Below are 20,207 nucleotides of genomic sequence, written 5' to 3' on the forward strand. Positions count from 1 at the left end.
AGATCAAGCGTTGATTGGAACAGACAGGTTCCTTTTCTAAAGTGTTCCCAGTCTTGCGAGAAAGACATATTTCCATTTCCTCATTCCAATGAAGATTTTGTCTTGTGTCACAAGATTTTGCACTGAACATGCCGTGTTCTTATTCTTTTGGAACCCCTGTTTCTGTCTGTTATATCTTACTTGAATCAACCCACAAACTGAATGTGCCTCAGTCATTCAAGGAGTTTATAGAAGACACTGCTGATTACATCTGATTCATTCAGTAAGCAATGAGGACACACCTAATACTTTAGTGATGAACCATACCTTCCCAACAATGGTGATATTCACACAGCTAATTTCAACTCTACGATAATGCTGGGTGATTCAATGGTTTATTGATTTAATCTGCCCCAGGGGTTTTTACAGACCCATAAATATATCTTCCCATGACAATTCAACTTGATTATTACTCCTCTCCCTCTGTGTAATAATGTAAACGGGAAGAAACAATAACAGTATTTTCACAAGGACACCCAGTTGTTTTATTTTTTTTATTTAAACTAGGCAAGTCAGTTAAGAACAAATTCTTATTTACAATCATGGCCTACACCGGCCAAACCCGGACGACGCTGGGCCAATTGTGCGCCGCCCTATGGGACTCCCAATCACGGCCGGTTGTGATACAGCCTGGAATCGAACCAGGGGGTCTGTAGTGACGCCTCAAGCACTGAGATGCAGTGCCTTAGACCACTACGCCACTCGGGAGTAATGCGCCACTTGGGTAATACTGCTTTGGGGCTATGCAGTACTGTTACACACAGGCAGCTGGAGAATGTTCTTAACTTCCTACCAAGCTAGAAAAGCTGGTTTAGTCAGATTGAAGTTTGACAAGCACACGTGCAACTACATGTTGTTGTGACAGTGAGAAGAAAATGACAGACAGAAACTGTAATACAAACTTTGTGTACATTTCGTTAAGGCCTTTTAGTTATAGTGACAATATTACAACAGATTGTATGACAGATTACACCCACTCTAAAATCTCTAGATAGAGTATGCACAGCTCATGAGCACCGCAACATTCTCAATCCCTGAGCATGGGGACGCTGCTTGCAACATTGTCTCTTCTTCTATGCAATTGAACTCCATTTTTGTATTCACTGGTGAGAGAGAGTTCATTGTTCATTAGGCTGACTGCTGAAGAGAATGGGTTAAAAGTCGATGTGTTTTCCTTTCTGATAAGAACTTCTCGCAGAACGGTGACCCCTTTACCAGAATGACGAAGCTGGGAGTTCCTGCCTTTATAAAACACCTGTCAAATAAGCAGGGAAGAAAAAAAATCAGCAAGTCACAGTATACAAGTGAGTTCAAACAACTTTGTGAGAAAAAATACATTCTGTACCTTTTATGCTGTAGGATTTTCATGAGAGGCGTCTCAGGGTTAACTTGATGTAATGACTCTTTCTCGTGGTCTTCAAAGAACAGCTAAGGAGTAGAGGGGTCAGAATGGCAAAATAGCTGGAACCAACTAAGGAAAACACAATTTCAGAGACAGTATATAACCCAAAAACTGTTGAATGAAACCAACAAATCGAAGTAAAATATACTAACCTGAAGGTTTTTGGGAGAGTATTTCCTGTTAATGTCCCAAGGTGGGAGTTCCTCTCCAAACATGAGAGTCAGGTGATCTAGGAAGCTGAAAAACGAATGTTATGTTCATCAATATGCTATGTTCCGTATTATTTTGAGTGTTATTTGTTAATTAGCAATGCAATGTTGGTCTACTTTAGACACTACTTGTAGTCGTATTTGGGTTGAGTTGGGGTTGGTATTGTAGAGTATTGGATAATTTATAGAACCAACAAAACTACATGTACTGTCTGCTTTTATGTAGACCCTTCCAACCCCACATTCTGTTTAGAGAGAGAGAGAGAGCGGAAGGGGGATCATACCTGGAGGACTCGCTGAAGGCTGAGATGAAGTCTGTTTGTTGGTATTCGGGGTACAGGAAGAGAACTGGCCAGTGCATGATTCCCTGTTCGTCCAGGAACACCTTCGCACCTGTGGCCTCCGTAGAACACAGACCATCCAAGTCCGGCCTTGCCATGGCTCTATAGGAGCCTCCATCATCATCCTCACTGTCAGACCTGCGCTTAGGATGCTGATGAGGCATTAGTAACTGGATGCCACGCTCCTGTAAAGCAAATACAGATAAATACAAATGTATTGCCATGCAGCTGATTCCTCATCAACTTATACAAGAATCATGAAATATGATGCAAGTATTTTGTGATTTTTACTTTCTACCATCATACTCACCTTTATGGCAGCCAGAAGGGCCTCTCTCTCACTGCGCTCCTTCTTCTCTTTGACCTTTGCCTTCCTTGCATCTCTCTCTGCCGCTCTCTAAACCACAAATACATCAATTTCAGCATAGGTTTATATAAAATATGGACTCCATTTACAAAGATCCACCAAACTGCTTTTCCACCTGTAATCCTTTCATATTGTGGTGACAAAAGAAAAGACAAGTAAAAATGAACATGAACATCATTTAAGAGTACTGGATCATAGCCTCTGTCATGCCTTATGTTTGTCTGCTGCAGCTCTCAGGTCCAGTAGCTTCTTGTCTGTCGGCTGCAGCTTTAGTCCCTCTTCACACCACTGCAGGGCGTCTGTGTATTTTTTCAGCTCCATGCAACATGTGCCACCTGGGCACAGTCAAGACAGGACAAGGAGGATGAGAGAGGAGGAGTAATGAATGCAGACCTGCAAACTAAACTAAAATACACATCAGGGTTGGGGTAAATCCATTTGAATTCAGAAACTAAACCAAATTCCAATTCTAAATTTTCCTAATTGAAAAGCATTGAAGAGAATTGGAATGTCACTGTACTTCCTGAATTGACTGGAATTTAAATGTAATTGACCCCAACCGTGACACACACTTGCCTCATAAAAAATGTGTTGTGTCTAGATGTGTCATCCAGTAGAAAAGTAAAATGGGATGTTTATTCTATAGACAAACCTCTGATTAATGCTTTAAGGTGGTCTGGTTTAAACTTCTTTGCAGCCACAGCATCATTCAGAGCAGAACGCATGTTACCTGCAAGAAAATAATAAGCGAGTGAAGAATTGCAACAAACATCCCAGAACAAACTTTGGAAGACTCACAGACAGACTACTACACCAGTGGTTCCCAACCAGGGGTACTAGGACACCTGGAGGTACTTGGCATATCCACAGGGGGTACTTGAGAATAGTCACGAGACCATAGGCCTACTGGTAAAATGCAAATGTTGTACAGTAACTGAAAAAGGTTGGGAACCACTGTACTAGACCAATATCATGAGATCTACAGATGGAAAGATTCTAAAAACAGTACCCAGGTGGAAGTGTGCCGCCGCCCGGTTAGTGTGCAGGATGGCATTAACATTAGAGTCACTGCAGTTCTTCTTCAGCCCAGCCGTATAGGACACTATGGCCTTCTTGTAATTCTTCTCCTTGAAGTAGTCATTCCCCTCATCTTTCAGGCTCTCGGCCTGCTCTGAGGAAAAATAATAATGATTCTGGGGTCGGGAATGCTGGTCCTACATCAGCACTGGGTGGAAAGTACAGTAATGGCTGTCATACCTTCTAGTGGTCTGTCATCGTCGTGTATAATGGACTGAATAGCAGCCAGCTCCGGGTGTTTCATGGGGTCAATCTCCTCAGGGGCTGTCTTCATGAACATGGGCACCTTATCAAACTCCTGCAGGGCAGTGGAATAAATTGTAATTGAATTAGAAATAGATTGAAGCCTGTGGCCCCTGAAACCCAAGGGGACAGTGCTGGGCATTGCGGTGTGCACGCAACTCAGTTGAGTAACGTTAACTTTACAAACTAGTAACCAACTAGCTAGCCAATCAATGAGACGTGACAGTATCACAAATTGTAGATAAAAGTGTTTTTTAACTTTATATATATATAAAAAAAGGGTTTAGCTATTTAAACACATATTTGGTAGTATTCTAGCTAGCTAACGTTTCTTGGTTAGCTCCCATCCACAGATAGCTTGCTAGCTAACGTTAATCAGTTAGCCATATCTAACGAACTAGCTATCAACTACAAATGACACTGACAGTAATAGCTGTCAGTGCTAACGTTATCAGTCGTTTGTGTAAAGATGTCGTTAACGTTACGTCTTACCTCTTCCCAGTTCTTTTCGGAAAAGGCATTGCTATATTTCTCTTTTTTGAATTTCTCCATAAAGTCATCCATGCCATCGTCGCTATCATCGCCCTGTTGTGCTAATGAAGCCATATTCGCTCCAAATAAGGTGGATGTATTTAAAGATTAAACTAGTTGTTGAATTGCAGTTTCTTAGTATTGACTACAGAAGTGACACGTATGAAAATAAACATAAATAACTGAAAATATACAAAGCAAAATCATACAAGTTGTTTACACGTGAATGTTGCGGTGCCACATCAAAATGCTTCCGTAGAGGGAACAGAGCTTGATTGAATTGTTCCGCAGCAATGTGTGTATCAGACTCGAGTGGAGAGTTCTATCATTTGCACTATATTTTTTCTGTGAGTCCGGTTGAAACATTGATAGGCAATAATGAATACAAATGTCTTTATTGATTTTCAGACAGCAAACATGTATGGCTATTGAACCATATATTTCTACTTTCCTCTTCCACCTGCATGTCCATCACAGTGTAATAATATATTTTATTTCAGTCCAGCTCAGTTCGCATCAGACAGAGATTGGTGCTAGTAGGCCTATTGAGCAGTAGCCTCTTTGCTACTTGTCATCATCCCACCCAACCACAAGCATGCCCATTTCAGAGGAGCAATAGAGTTCCATGGAGTTCAATATTTTAGCCCAGTTCCAGGTCAAGATCAGTCCAACTCAGACTGTCTCCACGCATCTGAGTAGGTCTACCAGCCCATCCCTACTAAGGAACGTTGTCTCACCAGTTTGCTGACAGATCACCTCAAACCTGGGTGTCTCCTCGGCAGTCTTCTGCCCCACTACCACCACGTACGGGTATCCTTCAGCCTCTTACCAATGGTCATCTGTGTCCGGTCATCCAGAATCACCTCACCTCTTAGCCTAGGCAGAGCCTCCCCCAGAGTGAGGGCCAGCTCCTCAGCTAAACCAGCCACCTCATCCACCTTACTGCCCTTTTAGGGGGCAGAACACAGACCTGGTAGGGGGCAAGCAGCCCAGGCCAGTGGATAGCCTCCTCCGTGGACGGCAGGTAGCTTAGTGGGTAAGAGCGTTGTGCCAGTAACCGAAAGGTCGCTGGTTCTAATCCCCGAGCCGACTAGGTGAAAAATCTGTCAATGTGCCCTTAAGCAAGGCACTTAACCCTAATTGCTCCTGTAAGTCGCTCTGGATAAGAGCGTCTGCTAAATGACTAAAATGTAAAATTTTAGTCATTTTTTTTTAGCAGACGCTCTTATCCAGAGCGACTTACAGTTAGTGCATACATTATTTTTTATACCCCCCGTGGGAAGCGAACCCACAACCCTGGCGTTGCAAACGCCATGCTCTACCAACTGAGCTACATCCCCGCCGGCCATTCCCTCCCCTACCCTGGACGACGCTGGGCCAATTGTGCGCCGCCCCATGGGTCTCCGGCTACGATAGAGCCTGGATTCGAACCAGGATCTCTAGTGGCACAGCTAGCAAATGTGGACATCAACTCGATGGCTGCAGCGAGGATCCGGGTAACCCCCAGCCCGAAGCAGCCCATCTCAGTGACAACAGGCTTGTTCTGGGTGTTGTTGAAGGTGGCGTTGAATATGTGGGAGTACTTGCTGCCTAGGTAGAACGTATGGCCTACCTCTATGCCCTTAGACTCCACCAGGGTTCCCTCCTGGCACTGTGGGCAGTCTGTCCGGCCTGATTCCATGGTCTCCACATTGGCAGAGAAAGAGCAGCTACCACAGACCAGTAGTCTGTCCTCTCCGATGTCTGCGGGGAGCTTGAACTCATGGGATAGTTTACCTCCAATGTTCCCTGTGGACCTGGACAATGCACAGGCCTAGCCGGGAGAAAAGGCGGGTGTAAGCCTGACACACAGATTCATATGTGTGGTATGCAGCCTCTTCGCTCATGTCAAACGTGGACATGTCCTTCATGTAGAACTCCCGCCCGCGTAGAAGCCCAAACCGAGGCTTCGGCTCATCACGGAACTTGCGGGTGATCTGCATATACAAGTGAAACACACATCAGTTTATTACCATTATAATATCAACCCAAGTGGATGAAAAGAAGAAAGAAGGCACACTCTGAATAAACTAATGAATCAGGCTTAATTGGCTGCCATACTGTAGCCTATACCTGGTAGAGCAGCAGAGGCAGCTGTCTGTAGGACAGGGTTCCCTGAGAGGCCAGCAGCTCTGTCACAGCCTCCTCATGGGTGGGGCCCAGGCAGTATTCCACCCCGTGGCGGTCCCTCAGGCGAAACAGCTCTTTCCCCATTAGGTCCCAGCGCTCACTGCGTCTCCACAGCTCTGCCGAACACAGGCTGGGCATGTCCAGCTTCTGCCCACCGATCCCCTGCATCTCCTGGTCGATCAGCCTAACCAGCTTCTCCATGGAGTGCACGGTGGCCGGGAGGTAGTAGTAGCAGCCAGGGTTGGAAGGGTGGATGAGATCTGCCTGCTGCATCAGTCTCTGGCTCTTGCAGGTCATCTCCCCCTGAGCACGCTTCTCCTGGCCCACATCACGCAGGTTGGAGGGCTTGAAGAGACGGGAGACTAGGGGAAGGTGTGTGCTAGGTCGGGAGATGAGTCAGTGGGGGTTGGCTTTGGGGCATGTCCAGCAGCACAGCTCGAATGGCTTTTATAGGGAGTGCTCTGCGTAGGCAGGGCAAGACTCTCTGCCAAAGGTGATGCATCAGGACTTCCATTGTAGTAGGCTGGTGTCAATATCCTTGAATTATGGAGAAAAAAATGAGATACATTTTTTAAACATATAATTGCTTAACAGAGGTGACATTGCTCTTAAAAAGTACCTTCGGTGTTATGAGAAAATCAACACAAGGTCAGCAAGAAATGTTAGCCAAGTTACATCATGACACTTCTTTTGTTGGGCAATGCAATACCATAAAACGATTACATCATCCAATGGTCAAGCATGGTTGGCTGAATCTGTCAAGCAAGCACTCACTCTTTCCAGACTCAGATTGTAATAGCTCATTACAGAAAGTATTCAGACCCCTTGACTTTTTCAACATTTGGCCGGGCGGCCAGCTCTAGGAAGAGTCTTCGTTGTTCCAAACTTCCATTTAAGAATGATGGAGGCCACTGTGTTCTTGGGGACCTTCAATGCTGCAGAAATGTTTTGGTACCCTTCCCCAGATCTGTGCCTCGACACAATCCTGTCTCTGAGCTCTACGGACAATTCCTTCGACCTCATGGCTTGGTTTTTGCTCTGACATGCACTGTCAACTGTGGGACCTTATATAGACAGGTGTGTGCCTTTCCAAATCATGTCAAATCAATTGAATTGCCACAGGTGGACTCCAGTCAAGTTGTAGAAACATCTCATGGATGATCAATGGAAACAGGGTGCACCTGAGCTCAATTTCTAGTCTCATAGCAAAAGGTCTGAATACTTATGTAAATAAGGTATTTCAGTTTTTTATTTTTAATACATTTGCAAACATTTCTAAAAACCTGTTTACACTTCGTCATTATGGGGTATTGTGTGTAGATTGCTGAGGACTTTTTATTTATTTAATCAGTTTAAGAATAAGGCTGTAACGTAACAAAATGTGGAAAAAGTCAAGGGGTCTGAATACTTTCCAAAGGCACTGTATATTGAAGTTATGTAGATTCCAGGCTCAGGCCTCAGTTGCTCATAATGTAGAATAGATCCACGCTTGAAATGTTGTTTTGATAACTTTGCATGCAACTTGTGTCCTTCACCCTGTCTGATAGAGAGAGGAACAATCTGTACATGGAGCTCTGTTAGAACAGAATGGGGAATGATAAGTACATGGAGCATTCCATGCAGATGTTTAACGGAGAGCCCAAGACCTAGGCAGGTCAGAATGCACTTTGTACATTGTACTCCTTGGTATGAGATATGAGAGTCCTCTTGTCTGTTGTTCTTATATCAATATATTTATTTTAGGTTAGGGTGTCTTGTACACATTCACAGCTAAAAGCTGATTTGCAATATACAGAAAAAAAAGAAGAAATGGAGAGCAGCTAATTGTCTCTACCTTCAGAGTGCCTGGCTGCTCATGGTGAATCTCACCTCTCTTACAGTCACAATGGCTACCACCTAAGCACAGCCTAGTCAGTCTGCCCAGAGATTGTATAAACAAAAGTTAACAAAAATGAGAACCTAAATAGCCTTTCATGCCTCTATATCAGGGGCCTCATTTATCAACCGTGCATACATTTCTCATTAAATTCTGGCCTACCTGGAGATTCTAGGATTTCTGTGCGAAACAAATTATTGTGATTTATCAAACTGTCGCACACAACATATACGCATGTTTTCATTGATAAATCAGAGCCATACTATATTTCTGCGCTCGTGAGCGAGCGTTACAATCCCGCCTGGAAAACACCCTCCATTCACCTTATTTGGTAACAAAAACGGCCTCATTTGCTGTATGATTTGGAGATGTTGGAACTGGGCCATGACAGTTTCTAAATGAAAACGCAATGGCAAATTTGATCACATTTTTGTAGCGGTTTGGGCAGAGTGTATTTAATATTTTGTAGTGACTTTTTTCAACAAAAAATGCATGCCGCCTATAGCGAGTGCCAAACTCTGGCCTCACAATTTGCAAGATTGATTGTCTAATCGAACAATTTAAAAGTAAATGCTACAGCCCACACTTCTATGCAAAAGACAAATTGTTGTTCAATATTTTTTTAAATGAATACATTATTGTGTTTCTATCTCCTGCCTTGGTATAGGTTCTGAGATTAAATAGGCTATGATGTCGCGCTCCTATCGCACAGCAATACTGTAGCCTACCCATAGCCTACTGTCAAATATTCTAAAGAGGCTACCGGTCTATTTACTTTTGAGCATGGTTGGCTATTCAGTGAGCGATGGTTAAATGTGTAGCGGGAATAAATTAGTCATGTCAGAAATGGGGAGACATGTTTGGCGTCATGCTGCTATGCAATTTCCATACCAATGGCAAATGCACCTGTTTTATCACTAGGCCTGTTTTTATGTTTTTATTAGCCTACCATTATTATAATTCCCATGCCTCAAACACCTCCATTTCCCCCAAAATAACAATATTTGCTTGCAATACAGTTGACAAACCACTAGAAGTTGTGCGTACGCATGGTCCGATATTTGCGTTCATATACGCACACTTTCCCGTCAAGTTCAAAATGGATAAATACCAACCTTTGCGGGAAATCTGGCTTAGTGTCTTTTTTGTGTGCGCACCTTTCAGAAATGATGCCCCTGATGTTTTAACTGTGTACTGTGTCCTCTCCACAGCTACCACAGCCACCACTTGGGACATGCATGACTCGTTCTGCAGCACGGGGCTGGGGGAGGCTGCCTTGTCCCCAGACACAGACAAGGCCAGCATCTCTGAGATTGTCTCCAACCACAAACTGAATTGCTATCTATAATGTTACATATTGAATGCTTTATGACTGATAAACAACAAGGGTTGCTATCCAGACCCTGACAGTGTGCCCAACTCTGCTCCTACTGTGGTGAGCAGAAGAGTTCCCTAGATGAGTTGTGCCTCTGGTCCTTCAGCTGTGAGCTGACTGCAGGATGGAACGTCAGCAGCATGGCCTGGAACAAGAGGAACCCAGTATGTACCAGTCACACCCCAACACTGCTTTATTTATGTGCCAAACTTGCCATGTAATCTGCCCACTAGAGCAGGGTTTCCCAAACTCGGTCCTGGGGCCCCTGCTGGGTGCACATTTTGGTTTTTACCCTAGCACTACACAGCTGATTCAAATAATCGAAGCTTGATGATGAGTTGGTTATTTGAATCAGCTGTGTAGTGCTTTTTTTTGCATCTCAGTTCATATCATTAGTTTCCACAATAGTGCTGTGCCTGTAACCTGGTCCCAGAGCTGTGTGTGCTGTATAGCCAACTCCTATGGTCTTTACCATGACAAAACATTTGGCAAGACAGCACAAACAGATCTGAAACCAGGCTACTGTACCTGTGCCAGGTTAGAGAATAGTTTTCTAGTGACTAAGCTAATAAGTCTTGTGTCTTGGATCTACAGTGGCCTGAGAGGATCTTTACCTGTGAGAGTGGAGTGACTGCTTTGGGGATGCATGACGGCAGCATAGCCACCTACAACGTCGAGACCAGAGAGAAGACATCCGTCATTGACAGCAGGTCTGTGTGTCCTCAGAGAGAAAGCGAGACAAAATCTACAAAATCTACATGTCTTATTTCTCATAGACAGCAGGTGGCACTCACAGACAGACAGGCTAAATGATTTACAAAGCATAGCCCACATCCACCAACATTTCTGCTTTAACCATAGACTATACCTCTATGATTAGTCAGTGGAGTTGACCATTGAAACAGAATTACTTATGAATGATTACAGTATCTCCTGTACATTTGTTTTCCCCGTTTCTCATCATCCATCTGTATATCTGTTGTTGTTATGGCTGGTTACCTAAACTGGGATGACAGAGTAACTGCATCTATTTTTAATCCCCATTTCCAGTAGACACTGAAATATCTACTGATCTCATCACACACAGACGTAACACAGTAACAAAGCTGGTAGAACTGGTAGCATCTGTGAGAGTGCTACAGGAAACCTGCGTAGTGACTGCGCCTAGAAAAATACCCACCCTGCACGGGAGGTTCACTACATTTGTAAAGAGCCTCAACCTATTTGTTAGTTGAAGCACACTTATCTGTGTGTGTGTGTGTTTATCCCTGTGTAGTGACTGTGCCCACAAACACTCTAGCCCTGTTTGGCAGGTGAGGTGGGTAGATCATGAGAGGGGTCCGTCAGGGGAGGACAAGGGAGAGACACTCATCTCTGTGTCTGCAGACGGCAGGATCAGCAAGTGGTTCCTGTGGAAAGGCCTCGACTGCATAGGTACAGTTTTACTTTAATATCTGAAAATTGTGGGAAACCTTTATCTTAGTGTTTTCAAAAAAGTATGCCCCCCTATTATCCTAAATATCCACTCTCTGGAGACTATTCGTCCTATTTTTGTAGGCACCTTTGCAGACAACTCTTGTAGACATTTCCCCGCATAAACTTCCAGTAATAAGCATAACCATAATGTGCTCTAACCTGTGCCTCCCCAGACCTGATGAAGCTGAAGAGGACGAGGAATGAGAAAGCCAAGAAGCAGAGAAAGAGAGGAAGAGCGAGGCATGATATCACACCAGGTGCCGGGGATCTATTTCGACTTCCATTCGACGGTGAGCGAGTGTTTTCATGTTCTTAAGTTTTCCTAAAGGATAGTTACACATGCATTGCTTTAGTTACTTAGCTAGGCCTCATAGGATCTGCACATATAGGACGTAATACACCATTTTCGGGGACAACTTTTGCTTTGTGAGGGCTACTTTCAGAACTACTGGCTAAAAAATTTACAAAAGTACAGGAGAATCTCTTTTAAGGGAAACTCCACTCAAAACAATTTTGCATCATCATTATGATGTGGCCGGTGACTCTTTGCTTCTTGAAGGTCATATATCTTGAAAACTTGACTGCTGACATGCAAAACATTTTGGGACTGTATCAACAGTGGACTAATGAAAAAAATACCCAAATATAGCTTTTGAGTGTATTTGCCCATTAAATACTATTTTCTGTCCAGATCAAGGCACAATTTCCTCAGTCTGTGGTGGCTGGCTAACTGTTGTTATCTCACTGGGCAAACAGAGCTTACAGTAAAACGTATTCCACAGAATTCAATAGTACATATTGTATTTTATCTTATGGCGTCTTTTCTCTCTCCCCTCAGGTGTACACGTTAGAGGACATCATCGGCTCCACTTTGGCCAGCCAGCTGTGAGAGGGACAGATCTTGCCATGGGTGGAGGGTAGAGGGACACACTGGGTCTTCTGTGTCCCACAAGCCTGCCTCATCATTGGCTGTCTCCATAATGTTTGGTCCCCAGGGAAGTACTGTAGAAGACTGAACGTCTCCATTTTAGACCTCCAATGAGATTAGTGAAGAGTATGTCTGCAGACGGACTGCATCTTTGCCTGTTTTGGTTTTATGTTGAGAATAGAAAATATGATAATTTATTATTACTATAAAACATGTTTCTGCTTGTACACTCACTCTCTCAAAGTTTAGATCAATATCTATATCAGCCAAATGTTTCTTTATGTCTTGTTTTTATGTTTATCTGGCCCAATGCCCAGTTCCAGTCTTCAATAATAGTGTAACACTGAAATACCTGGAATTGATATGTCATCCATTTTAAAGGAAGTTCTGCCTGATTCTATGAAGCTGCTGATCTTGTTGACCCAATCATAAAGGAAGGTGTCATTGAGCTTGTTCTGATGAAGAGTAATGGAGGGTCTCTGTGTGACTGTCACACACACACACACACACACCCCTCGGCCTCCCACAACTCAGCTAATGGCTGTCATTATGTAGTAAAGGTTTTGCCTGACATTTCAGAAAGTGTTAAAGGTCATTGTTACAGGAGTAAAAAGGCTCAACGGAGTGGAATCTAATGCTTCAGGAGCAAATGGGCAGAAAAACATAAAAATCTGGTAAAGTGGACATCTGACAGGAGTCCCATGATGGTAGTAAACAGATATACCATTATGACTGTTATCTCTCTGTATCTATCTATCTGTTGTCTGCATCACTACCCTTAACCTTGTTTCCAAATCAGTGGTTTTCATCAAAGCAGACAACTGGATTTTTTAAAATTCTATTTAACCTTCATTTAAAATCCTTGAGTCTATTGACGCAACCGTTCGTCAATCTAATTAACATAATACAAAAATCCCCATCAACATCCAGCAATTTAAGCTAGAGATATCTGTTTTTTTTTGCATGGGCTGCGTCTCAATCCACCGCATCCGCCTATGTCGGCCCTCTGCATCTGCAGTGGAAAGTGACAGAACTACAGTGCTGTTTGTCAGACCATGAGACATCCCTAAAATCGGTCTACTCACGAAAACGTCTGTAGTGTCCGAACGGTTTGGCCTACTAACTCTAACACTCTATGGATAGATGAGACTCTCACAAACATGATAGTGTTCTCCGTTTTTCTCTATGACCTCCACAAGTGTCATGGGACTCTGAAGGTAACCAGGAACTAGTGTAAAACATTTATTGAAGTATGGAGGTAGTTTTGTGCCAACAAAAAAAAGGGGTTAAATGTGTTTTAAAAAACTAGAATATTTCATGAGCTTTCTTATATCTCCTAAATATAGGAAATAGACTTCAAAACCATATTCCTTATGATAAATATTTTGACTGTCTATTTTGCCATTTATGAATGTGTTATTCAATGCATTTATATGGGCTATAGTAGTAAAGGCCAAATTCAATATTTTATCAAATATTTTTTACATGTTTTTTTTTTATACCTACAGGGGTCCGTCCTAAAATTCAAAATCAAATAGCTAAATGATCCATGGTATGACCATCTTAAAACAATTCCATATGTTAGCTCAGCAGAATTTTCCTGTGATGTGCAAGGAATGTTTCCAAGAGACCATTCCGTTAATGTCAAAAAGAACTTACCCAGAACGTGGTTACCATGTTATCAGATATGAATGTTCTAGACACATTTCATGGGAACGTTGCAAGAACATTCATGTGTCCAGTTTTCGGTGGGTTATGAGAATATTCCATCAACGTCCCACCAAACATACACAAAACATGGTTGCCATGTTCTCAGAACATACAGTGCATTCGGAAAGTATTCAGACCCCCAGACCTTTTCCACATTTTGTTACGTTACAGCCTTATTCTAAAATGGATTAAAAAAAATAAAAAATCCTCATCAATCTACACACAATACCCCCTGATGACAAAGCAAAAACAGGTTTTTATACATTTTTGCAAATGTAACAACAAAAAAAACGGAAATATCCTATTTACATAAATATTCAGCCCTTTGCTCAGTACTTTGTTGAAGCACCTTTGGCAGCGATTACAGCCTCGAGTCTTTTTGGGTATGACGCTACAAGCTTGGCACACCTGTATTTGCGGAGTTTCTCCCATTCTTCTCTGCAGATCCTCTCAAGCTCTGTCTGGTTGGATGGGGATTGCCACTGCACAGCTATTTTCAGGTCTCTCTAGAGATGTTCGATCGGTTTCAAGTCCGAGCTCTGGCTGGGCCACAAAAGGACATTCAGAGACTTGTCCCGAAGCCACTCCTGCATGGTCTTGGCTGTCTGCTTAGGGTTGTTGTCCTGTTGGAAGGTGAACCTTCGCCCCAGTCTGAGGTCCTGAGCGCTCTGGAGCAGGTTTTCATCAAGGATCTCTCTGTACGTTGCTCCGTTCATCTTTCCCTCGATCCTCACTAGTCTCCCAGTCCCTTCCGCTGAAAAGCATCCCCACAGCATGATGCTGCCACCACCATGCTTCACCGTAGGGATGGTGCCAGGTGTCCTCCAGTCGTGACGCTAGGCATTCAGGCCAAAAAGTTCAATCTTGGTTTCATCCGACCAGAGAATCTTGTTTCTCATGGTCAGAGTCCTTTAGGTGCCTTTTGGCAAACTCCAAGCAGGCTGTAATGTGCCTTTTACTGAGGCGTGGCTTCCGTCTGGCCACTCTACCATCAAGGCCTGATTGGTGGAGCGCTGCAGAGATGGTTGTCCTTCTGGAAGGTTCTCCCATCTCCACAGAGGAACTCTGGAGCTCTGTCAGAGTGATCATTGGGTTCTTGGTCACCTCCCTGATCAAGGCCCTTTTCCCCCAATTGCTCAGTTTGGCTGGGCGGCCAGCTCTAGGAAGAGTCTTGGAGGTTCCAAACTTCTTCCATTTAAGAATGATGGAGGCCACTGTGTTCTTGGGGACCTTCAATGCTACAAAATTTGTTTGGTACCCTTCCCCAGATCTGTGTCTCGACACAATCCTGTCTCGGAGCTCTACGGACAATTCCTTCGACTCATGGCTTGGGTTTTGCTCTGACATGCACTGTCAACTGTGGGATCTTATATAGACAGGTGTGTGCCTTTCCAAATCATATCCAATGAATTGTATTTACCACAGGTGGACTCCAATCAAGTTGTAGAAACATCTCAAGGATGATCAATGGAAACAGGATACACCTGAGCTCAATTTCGAGTCTCATAGCAAAGGGTCTGAATACTTATGTAAATAAGGTATTTCTGTTTTAGTTTTTTATACATTTGCTAAAATGTCTAAAAACATGTTTTTGCTTTGTCATTATGGGGCATTGTGTGTAGATTGATGAGGAAAAATGTTTATTTAATCAATTTTAGAATAAGGCTGTAACATAACAAAATGTGGAAAAAGTGAAGGGGTCTGAATGTTGTAGACACGTTTCATGGGATCATTGCAAGAACGTTCATGAGTCCAGTTTTCTGTGGCTTAGGATAATATTTCATCAACGTCCCACCAAACATTCACAGAACCTGGTTGCCATGTTCTCAGAATATAAGATATCAATGTTCTAGACACGTTTCATGGTAAAGTTGCAAGAATATTCATTTGTCCAGTTTTCTGTGGGTTAGGAGAATTTTCGATCAACATCACACTAAACATACACAGAACCAGAATATAAGGTATTCATATTCTAGACACGTTTGCAGGAACATTTCTGTGTATCAGTTGTCAGGATGTCGCCTGATGGTCAGAAAGAAACATTCTCCCCCCAAAAAAGTTTTCATTATAAATCATACCTTGTTACTGTGCGAATCAAGATCCAAATTGGTGAACCACTGATCCATTCATAACTCTTTGTCTGTTGGCAAGGTTAGGGACACACAGACTGCTTTTAACACGGATTATTACATTGTGCATGTTCATTTATGTAGTTATTTTTATTTAATGTCCTCACCTGGGATTTGAACTCACAACCTCTTTGTTCATAGTACTCCGAGCTTCCTGCTACTCCACGATGTCCATGTCAGGTATCGGTTAATCTGACTATTGTCATCATTGATTTGATTTACTTACTGCAGTAATTTAAGGGGTTTCTGTGTAGTTGTCTAATGTTGATGGGGCATGTTAAACTGTTTGAATGATACTTCTGAATCACTATGATCAATAAAATCGTTTTTCTTGAGTGTACTTTTAACAGAGCTGAGATTTACGTCAAATTGCATTCACCCTATTGCTTGCACCTATCATGTTTCATCTCCATAAGTGCCTAGGGAGGAGGGGTTAGGGTTTCTTCTGGACAGGACCTAATTATACTGGCCCAATAAGCACATGCCCCAGGGATATCCCTTGTTGGGACAGTGGTTAGGTTGTTCGTTGTTGGTGGCCTGGGTTTGAGACCCGCTATGGGAGTCACCCTACTGTCACATTATTAGCAATATATGTTTGTCATTATTTGGCAACAGTTACACCTATCAGATCGAATTAAAATGTGTTTGTCAATGATACATGTCTGTTCTACATGGTACATGTGGTGTAGATTTCAAAAAGACGATAGGGTTCTCTTTAAGATGCTCAGCTATATAGAAGTAATAAATACAGAAAATCGTGGAAATGGAGTCATCATTTGTGATCAAGGGAAAATCCTACAGATTCCCATCTTTCAGTGACAATCTCATTTTAATTAGATCAGATAATCCCTACCCCCTCCTCCCTACACTCTAAAAATGAGGGGTTCAACATGGGTTCTTCTAAGATCCTCAAAGTTCTTCGAAGAACCTTAGGGTTCTTGGCACTGAAAATTGCCCCCAAAAGGTTATTCCAAGAAACCCATTGGAGGTGGGGTTCATCGAGGAACCTCATTAGTTGGTGGGTGTTCTTGCAGGAACCTAACTGCCCAACTGAAACATTTGGATTTGAATTTGAAAGGACAGCAGGTGCAGGCACTTAACTGAAAAATGTAAAGATCTCCACAATTTAAGGTAAGGTTTGTCCCTTGAATGATCTAAATTGATATTGTTTTATGATGATAACATCTATTTTTTCATATTTGTGCAAATCTTTATAAAACAGAAACTGGATACAATCCAATGGATATCAATGAACAAAGAGGTAAGAATATGTATGCTATAAGAATATGTTGAAGGCTAGCTGTATTGGGTGCAGATGACTGAACTGCTCACTTTTGTGTCAGACGAGGAGCATACAAAGGTATGTCAATTGGTATTGGTATGTTATGCAGATCACAGGTACAATCCTCCTCCCTTACCTCTTCAAGGAAAATCCCATAGGCCTCTACATTATGGACAAGTTTTATTCATCCACATTTAACACAAAAGCCAAGGTATGAATACTGTTGTGTGCATGTTTTGTTAATCATCTGTATAATTACTATATTTTGCATTCACCTCTGATGAATATAACAGGAAACCTGTTTGATCACCATGCACTGCAAAATCATTCTGGCTATAGATACGGAGAACATCAATACATTAACATGCCAGAGGATATACCCATTGGACTTGGGGCTCTGCTGGGAGTTTACCTTATATTTTGATTTTTTTATTCTACTTTGCCACTAAAATCTTAATAAACACTGACAACTAAAATATTGTGATATTGTTGTTATTGTTACTACTACTACTACTAATAATAGGGGAGTTGGCAGGAGTTCAAAAATTTACCCCAAAAGGTTATTCGAAAGGTTCTTTGAGGATCCATTGAAAGGGGTTCTTTGAAGAACCCTTTTAAAGAGTTCTTCGAAAAACTTGTAGGGGTTGCCCACAGTTTCAATCTGAAGAACCCCTAGATCCTCCAGGAACCTTTACTTTTTAGAGTGTAGGCCAGGGGCGGTGTGTTCAATAGGGCGATATGGGCGACGCACTGCCAAACGGGAAAAGGAAGGGATTTTTTTTCTAATCAATTATATCACGGCAACAGTAGTTATCAGTGTTGTAATCTAGACGTCTGATCTGCCACAGTGCCACTAAATGTCCAATCAGGCTAAAGTCGTGCTTCAAATGGCCCCCCCCCCCTTTTGGGGCGATTTCAGTCAGGTTGAAAATCGCCCAGAAGTCTGTCATAGACTCCCATGTAAAATCTATTTTTTTCAAATATCAGAGCTTTCAATACAATCTCTATGGGTTTCTGAGGGCTTGCACTTACGCGCTTTCGTCATACGTAACGTAACCATGAACGTAACTAAGAAAAGAGCGGGTAGCCTCATCAATCAATTCACTACTACTGTAAAAATGGCTAGGCTTCAGTGCAACTCGATTGTGTCTTTGAAAGAAGTTCCTTTTTGTCGGCGAACAAATGAAGATAAATTGGCAACGAAACAATTAGGACCTCCCAGACCAAATTTAATAATTCAACAGGTTTCTACTAAAGGGGGGAAGTCCTACACCCGAGGATTTTCCAAAAATTGGTACGAACGAAAAACCTGGCTAGCAGGCTGCGATGTAGCTAATGCAGTCTTCTGCTACCCCCTGCTTACTCTTTCACCCTGAAGGCGGCACGGCAGACAGCACCGCTTGGACAGCGACTGGTGTGTAACGGACATGCACCATCTTTCAGGAAAGATTAAGAAACATGAGCTGTCAAAGACCCACATGGATAGCTGTTTGAGATTGTCTGCTTTTGGGAGAGTGAACATTCCCACTCAACTGGATGAGGGATACAGGCTAGCTGTCCGCCGCCACAACGATGAGGTTAGTGTTGATAATCACAAGTTTACTGGAGAACTGAAACTGACAAGGCTGACAAGATAGGACCCTTTTGTCCATTGTTATTGGATAGGAACATAACTTATAACCAGCTCCTGACCTAAATAGATCTTAGCACAACATTTTACTCAACATATCATATTCCATATTCACTATAACAAATATATTTACTACGACATTAGCAAGAACCGCCACATCCTCAGCCGGCTAATCCAGTGTGTGAAGTTTTGCGGAGTGTTTGAGTTAGCTTTGCGAGGCAAAGATGAAACTGAGGGCTCCACCAACCCTGGCAAGCCAACACTTTTGAGATCAGTCAATAAATGCTTCTGGTATTGACTTATATGCTGCCCCTGTCTTCATGTTGTTGCTGGACATATCTTTTTAAAAATGTGTGTAGGTCACCTAAATCATCAGAAAAATTGCCCCCCCTGAGAATTTTTTCAGGAGCCGCCACTGGTGTAGGCACTTGTGTAGATCTGAAAGTACTTGATATGTGTAAGGCTGTAAGCTATAAGGTGAATGCACTTTGAAGTAAATCTCAGCTCTGTTAAAAGTACACTCAAGAAAAATCTTTATTGATCATAGTGATTCAGGAGTATCATTAAAACAGGTTAACATGCCCCACCAACATTAGACAAATATGCTGAAAGCACTTAAATTGCTGAAATAAGTAAATCAAATAAATGATGAGAGAATAGTCAGACTAACTGATAACTGACACAGACATGTTGGCGTAGCAGAAAAATCAGAATGCGGTGGACCAAGAGGTTGTTAGTTCAATTCCCAGGTTCAATTTACAGCTGCAAGTCTTTTTTTATTTTACCTTTATTTAACTAGGCAAGTCAGTTAAGAACAAATTCTTATTTTCAATGACGGCCTACACCAGCCAAGCCCGGACGACGCTGGGACAATTGTGCGCCGCCCTATGGGACTCCCGGTTGTGATACAGCCTGGAATCGAACCAGGGGGTCTGTAGTGATACCTCAAGCACTGAGATGCAGTGCCTTAGACCGCTGCGCCACTCGGGAGCCCAAGTCTCTTGGGGTATGTCTCTATAAGCTTGGCACATCTATCCACTGGGATTTTTGCCCATTCTTCAAGGCAAAACTGCTCCAGCTCCTTCAAGTTGGATGGGTTCCGCTGGTGTACAGCAATCTTTAGTCATACCACAGATTCTCAATTGGATTGAGGTCTGGGCTTTGACTAGGCCATTCCAAGACATTTAAACCACTCAAGTGTTGCTTTAGCAGTATGCTTAGGGTCATTGTCCTGCTGGAAGGTGAACCGCCGTCCCAGTCTCAAATCTCTGGAAGACTGAAACAGGTTTCCCTCAAGAATTTCCCTGTATTTAGCGCCATCCATCATTCCTTCAATTCTGACCAGTTTCCCAGTCCCTGCCGATGAAAAACATCCCATGATGCTGCCACCACCATGCTTCACTGTGGGGATGGTGTTCTCGGG

At 42.8% G+C, this 20,207-nt stretch overlaps 1 protein-coding gene and 1 pseudogene across 2 annotated transcripts; both read right to left on the reverse strand.

Annotated features, from left to right (window-relative positions):
- Nucleotides 1-504: 504 nt before the first annotated feature.
- LOC311148543 (tetratricopeptide repeat protein 4-like) lies at nucleotides 505-4,453 on the reverse strand. Its single transcript, XM_084185526.1, has 10 exons — nucleotides 4,171-4,453; nucleotides 3,616-3,733; nucleotides 3,368-3,529; nucleotides 3,011-3,088; nucleotides 2,569-2,693; nucleotides 2,302-2,388; nucleotides 1,935-2,176; nucleotides 1,594-1,678; nucleotides 1,385-1,467; nucleotides 505-1,294 (listed from the first exon to the last, which is right to left on the reverse strand). The coding sequence occupies exons 1-10, from the start codon at nucleotides 4,282-4,284 to the stop codon at nucleotides 1,168-1,170; spliced, it is 1,221 nt and encodes a 406-aa protein (XP_084041652.1). The 5' UTR covers nucleotides 4,285-4,453; the 3' UTR covers nucleotides 505-1,167.
- Nucleotides 4,454-4,881: 428 nt separating this feature from the next.
- On the reverse strand, nucleotides 4,882-6,892 carry LOC311148584 (putative proline--tRNA ligase, mitochondrial; annotated as a pseudogene). Its single transcript has 3 exons — nucleotides 6,322-6,892; nucleotides 5,676-6,185; nucleotides 4,882-5,237 (listed from the first exon to the last, which is right to left on the reverse strand). The product of its transcript is annotated as a putative proline--tRNA ligase, mitochondrial (transcript).
- Nucleotides 6,893-20,207: the final 13,315 nt, after the last annotated feature.

The sequence above is a fragment of the Coregonus lavaretus genome, assembly GCF_964263955.1.
Source record: "Coregonus lavaretus genome assembly, chromosome: 21".
Lineage (NCBI taxonomy): Eukaryota > Metazoa > Chordata > Actinopteri > Salmoniformes > Salmonidae > Coregonus > Coregonus lavaretus.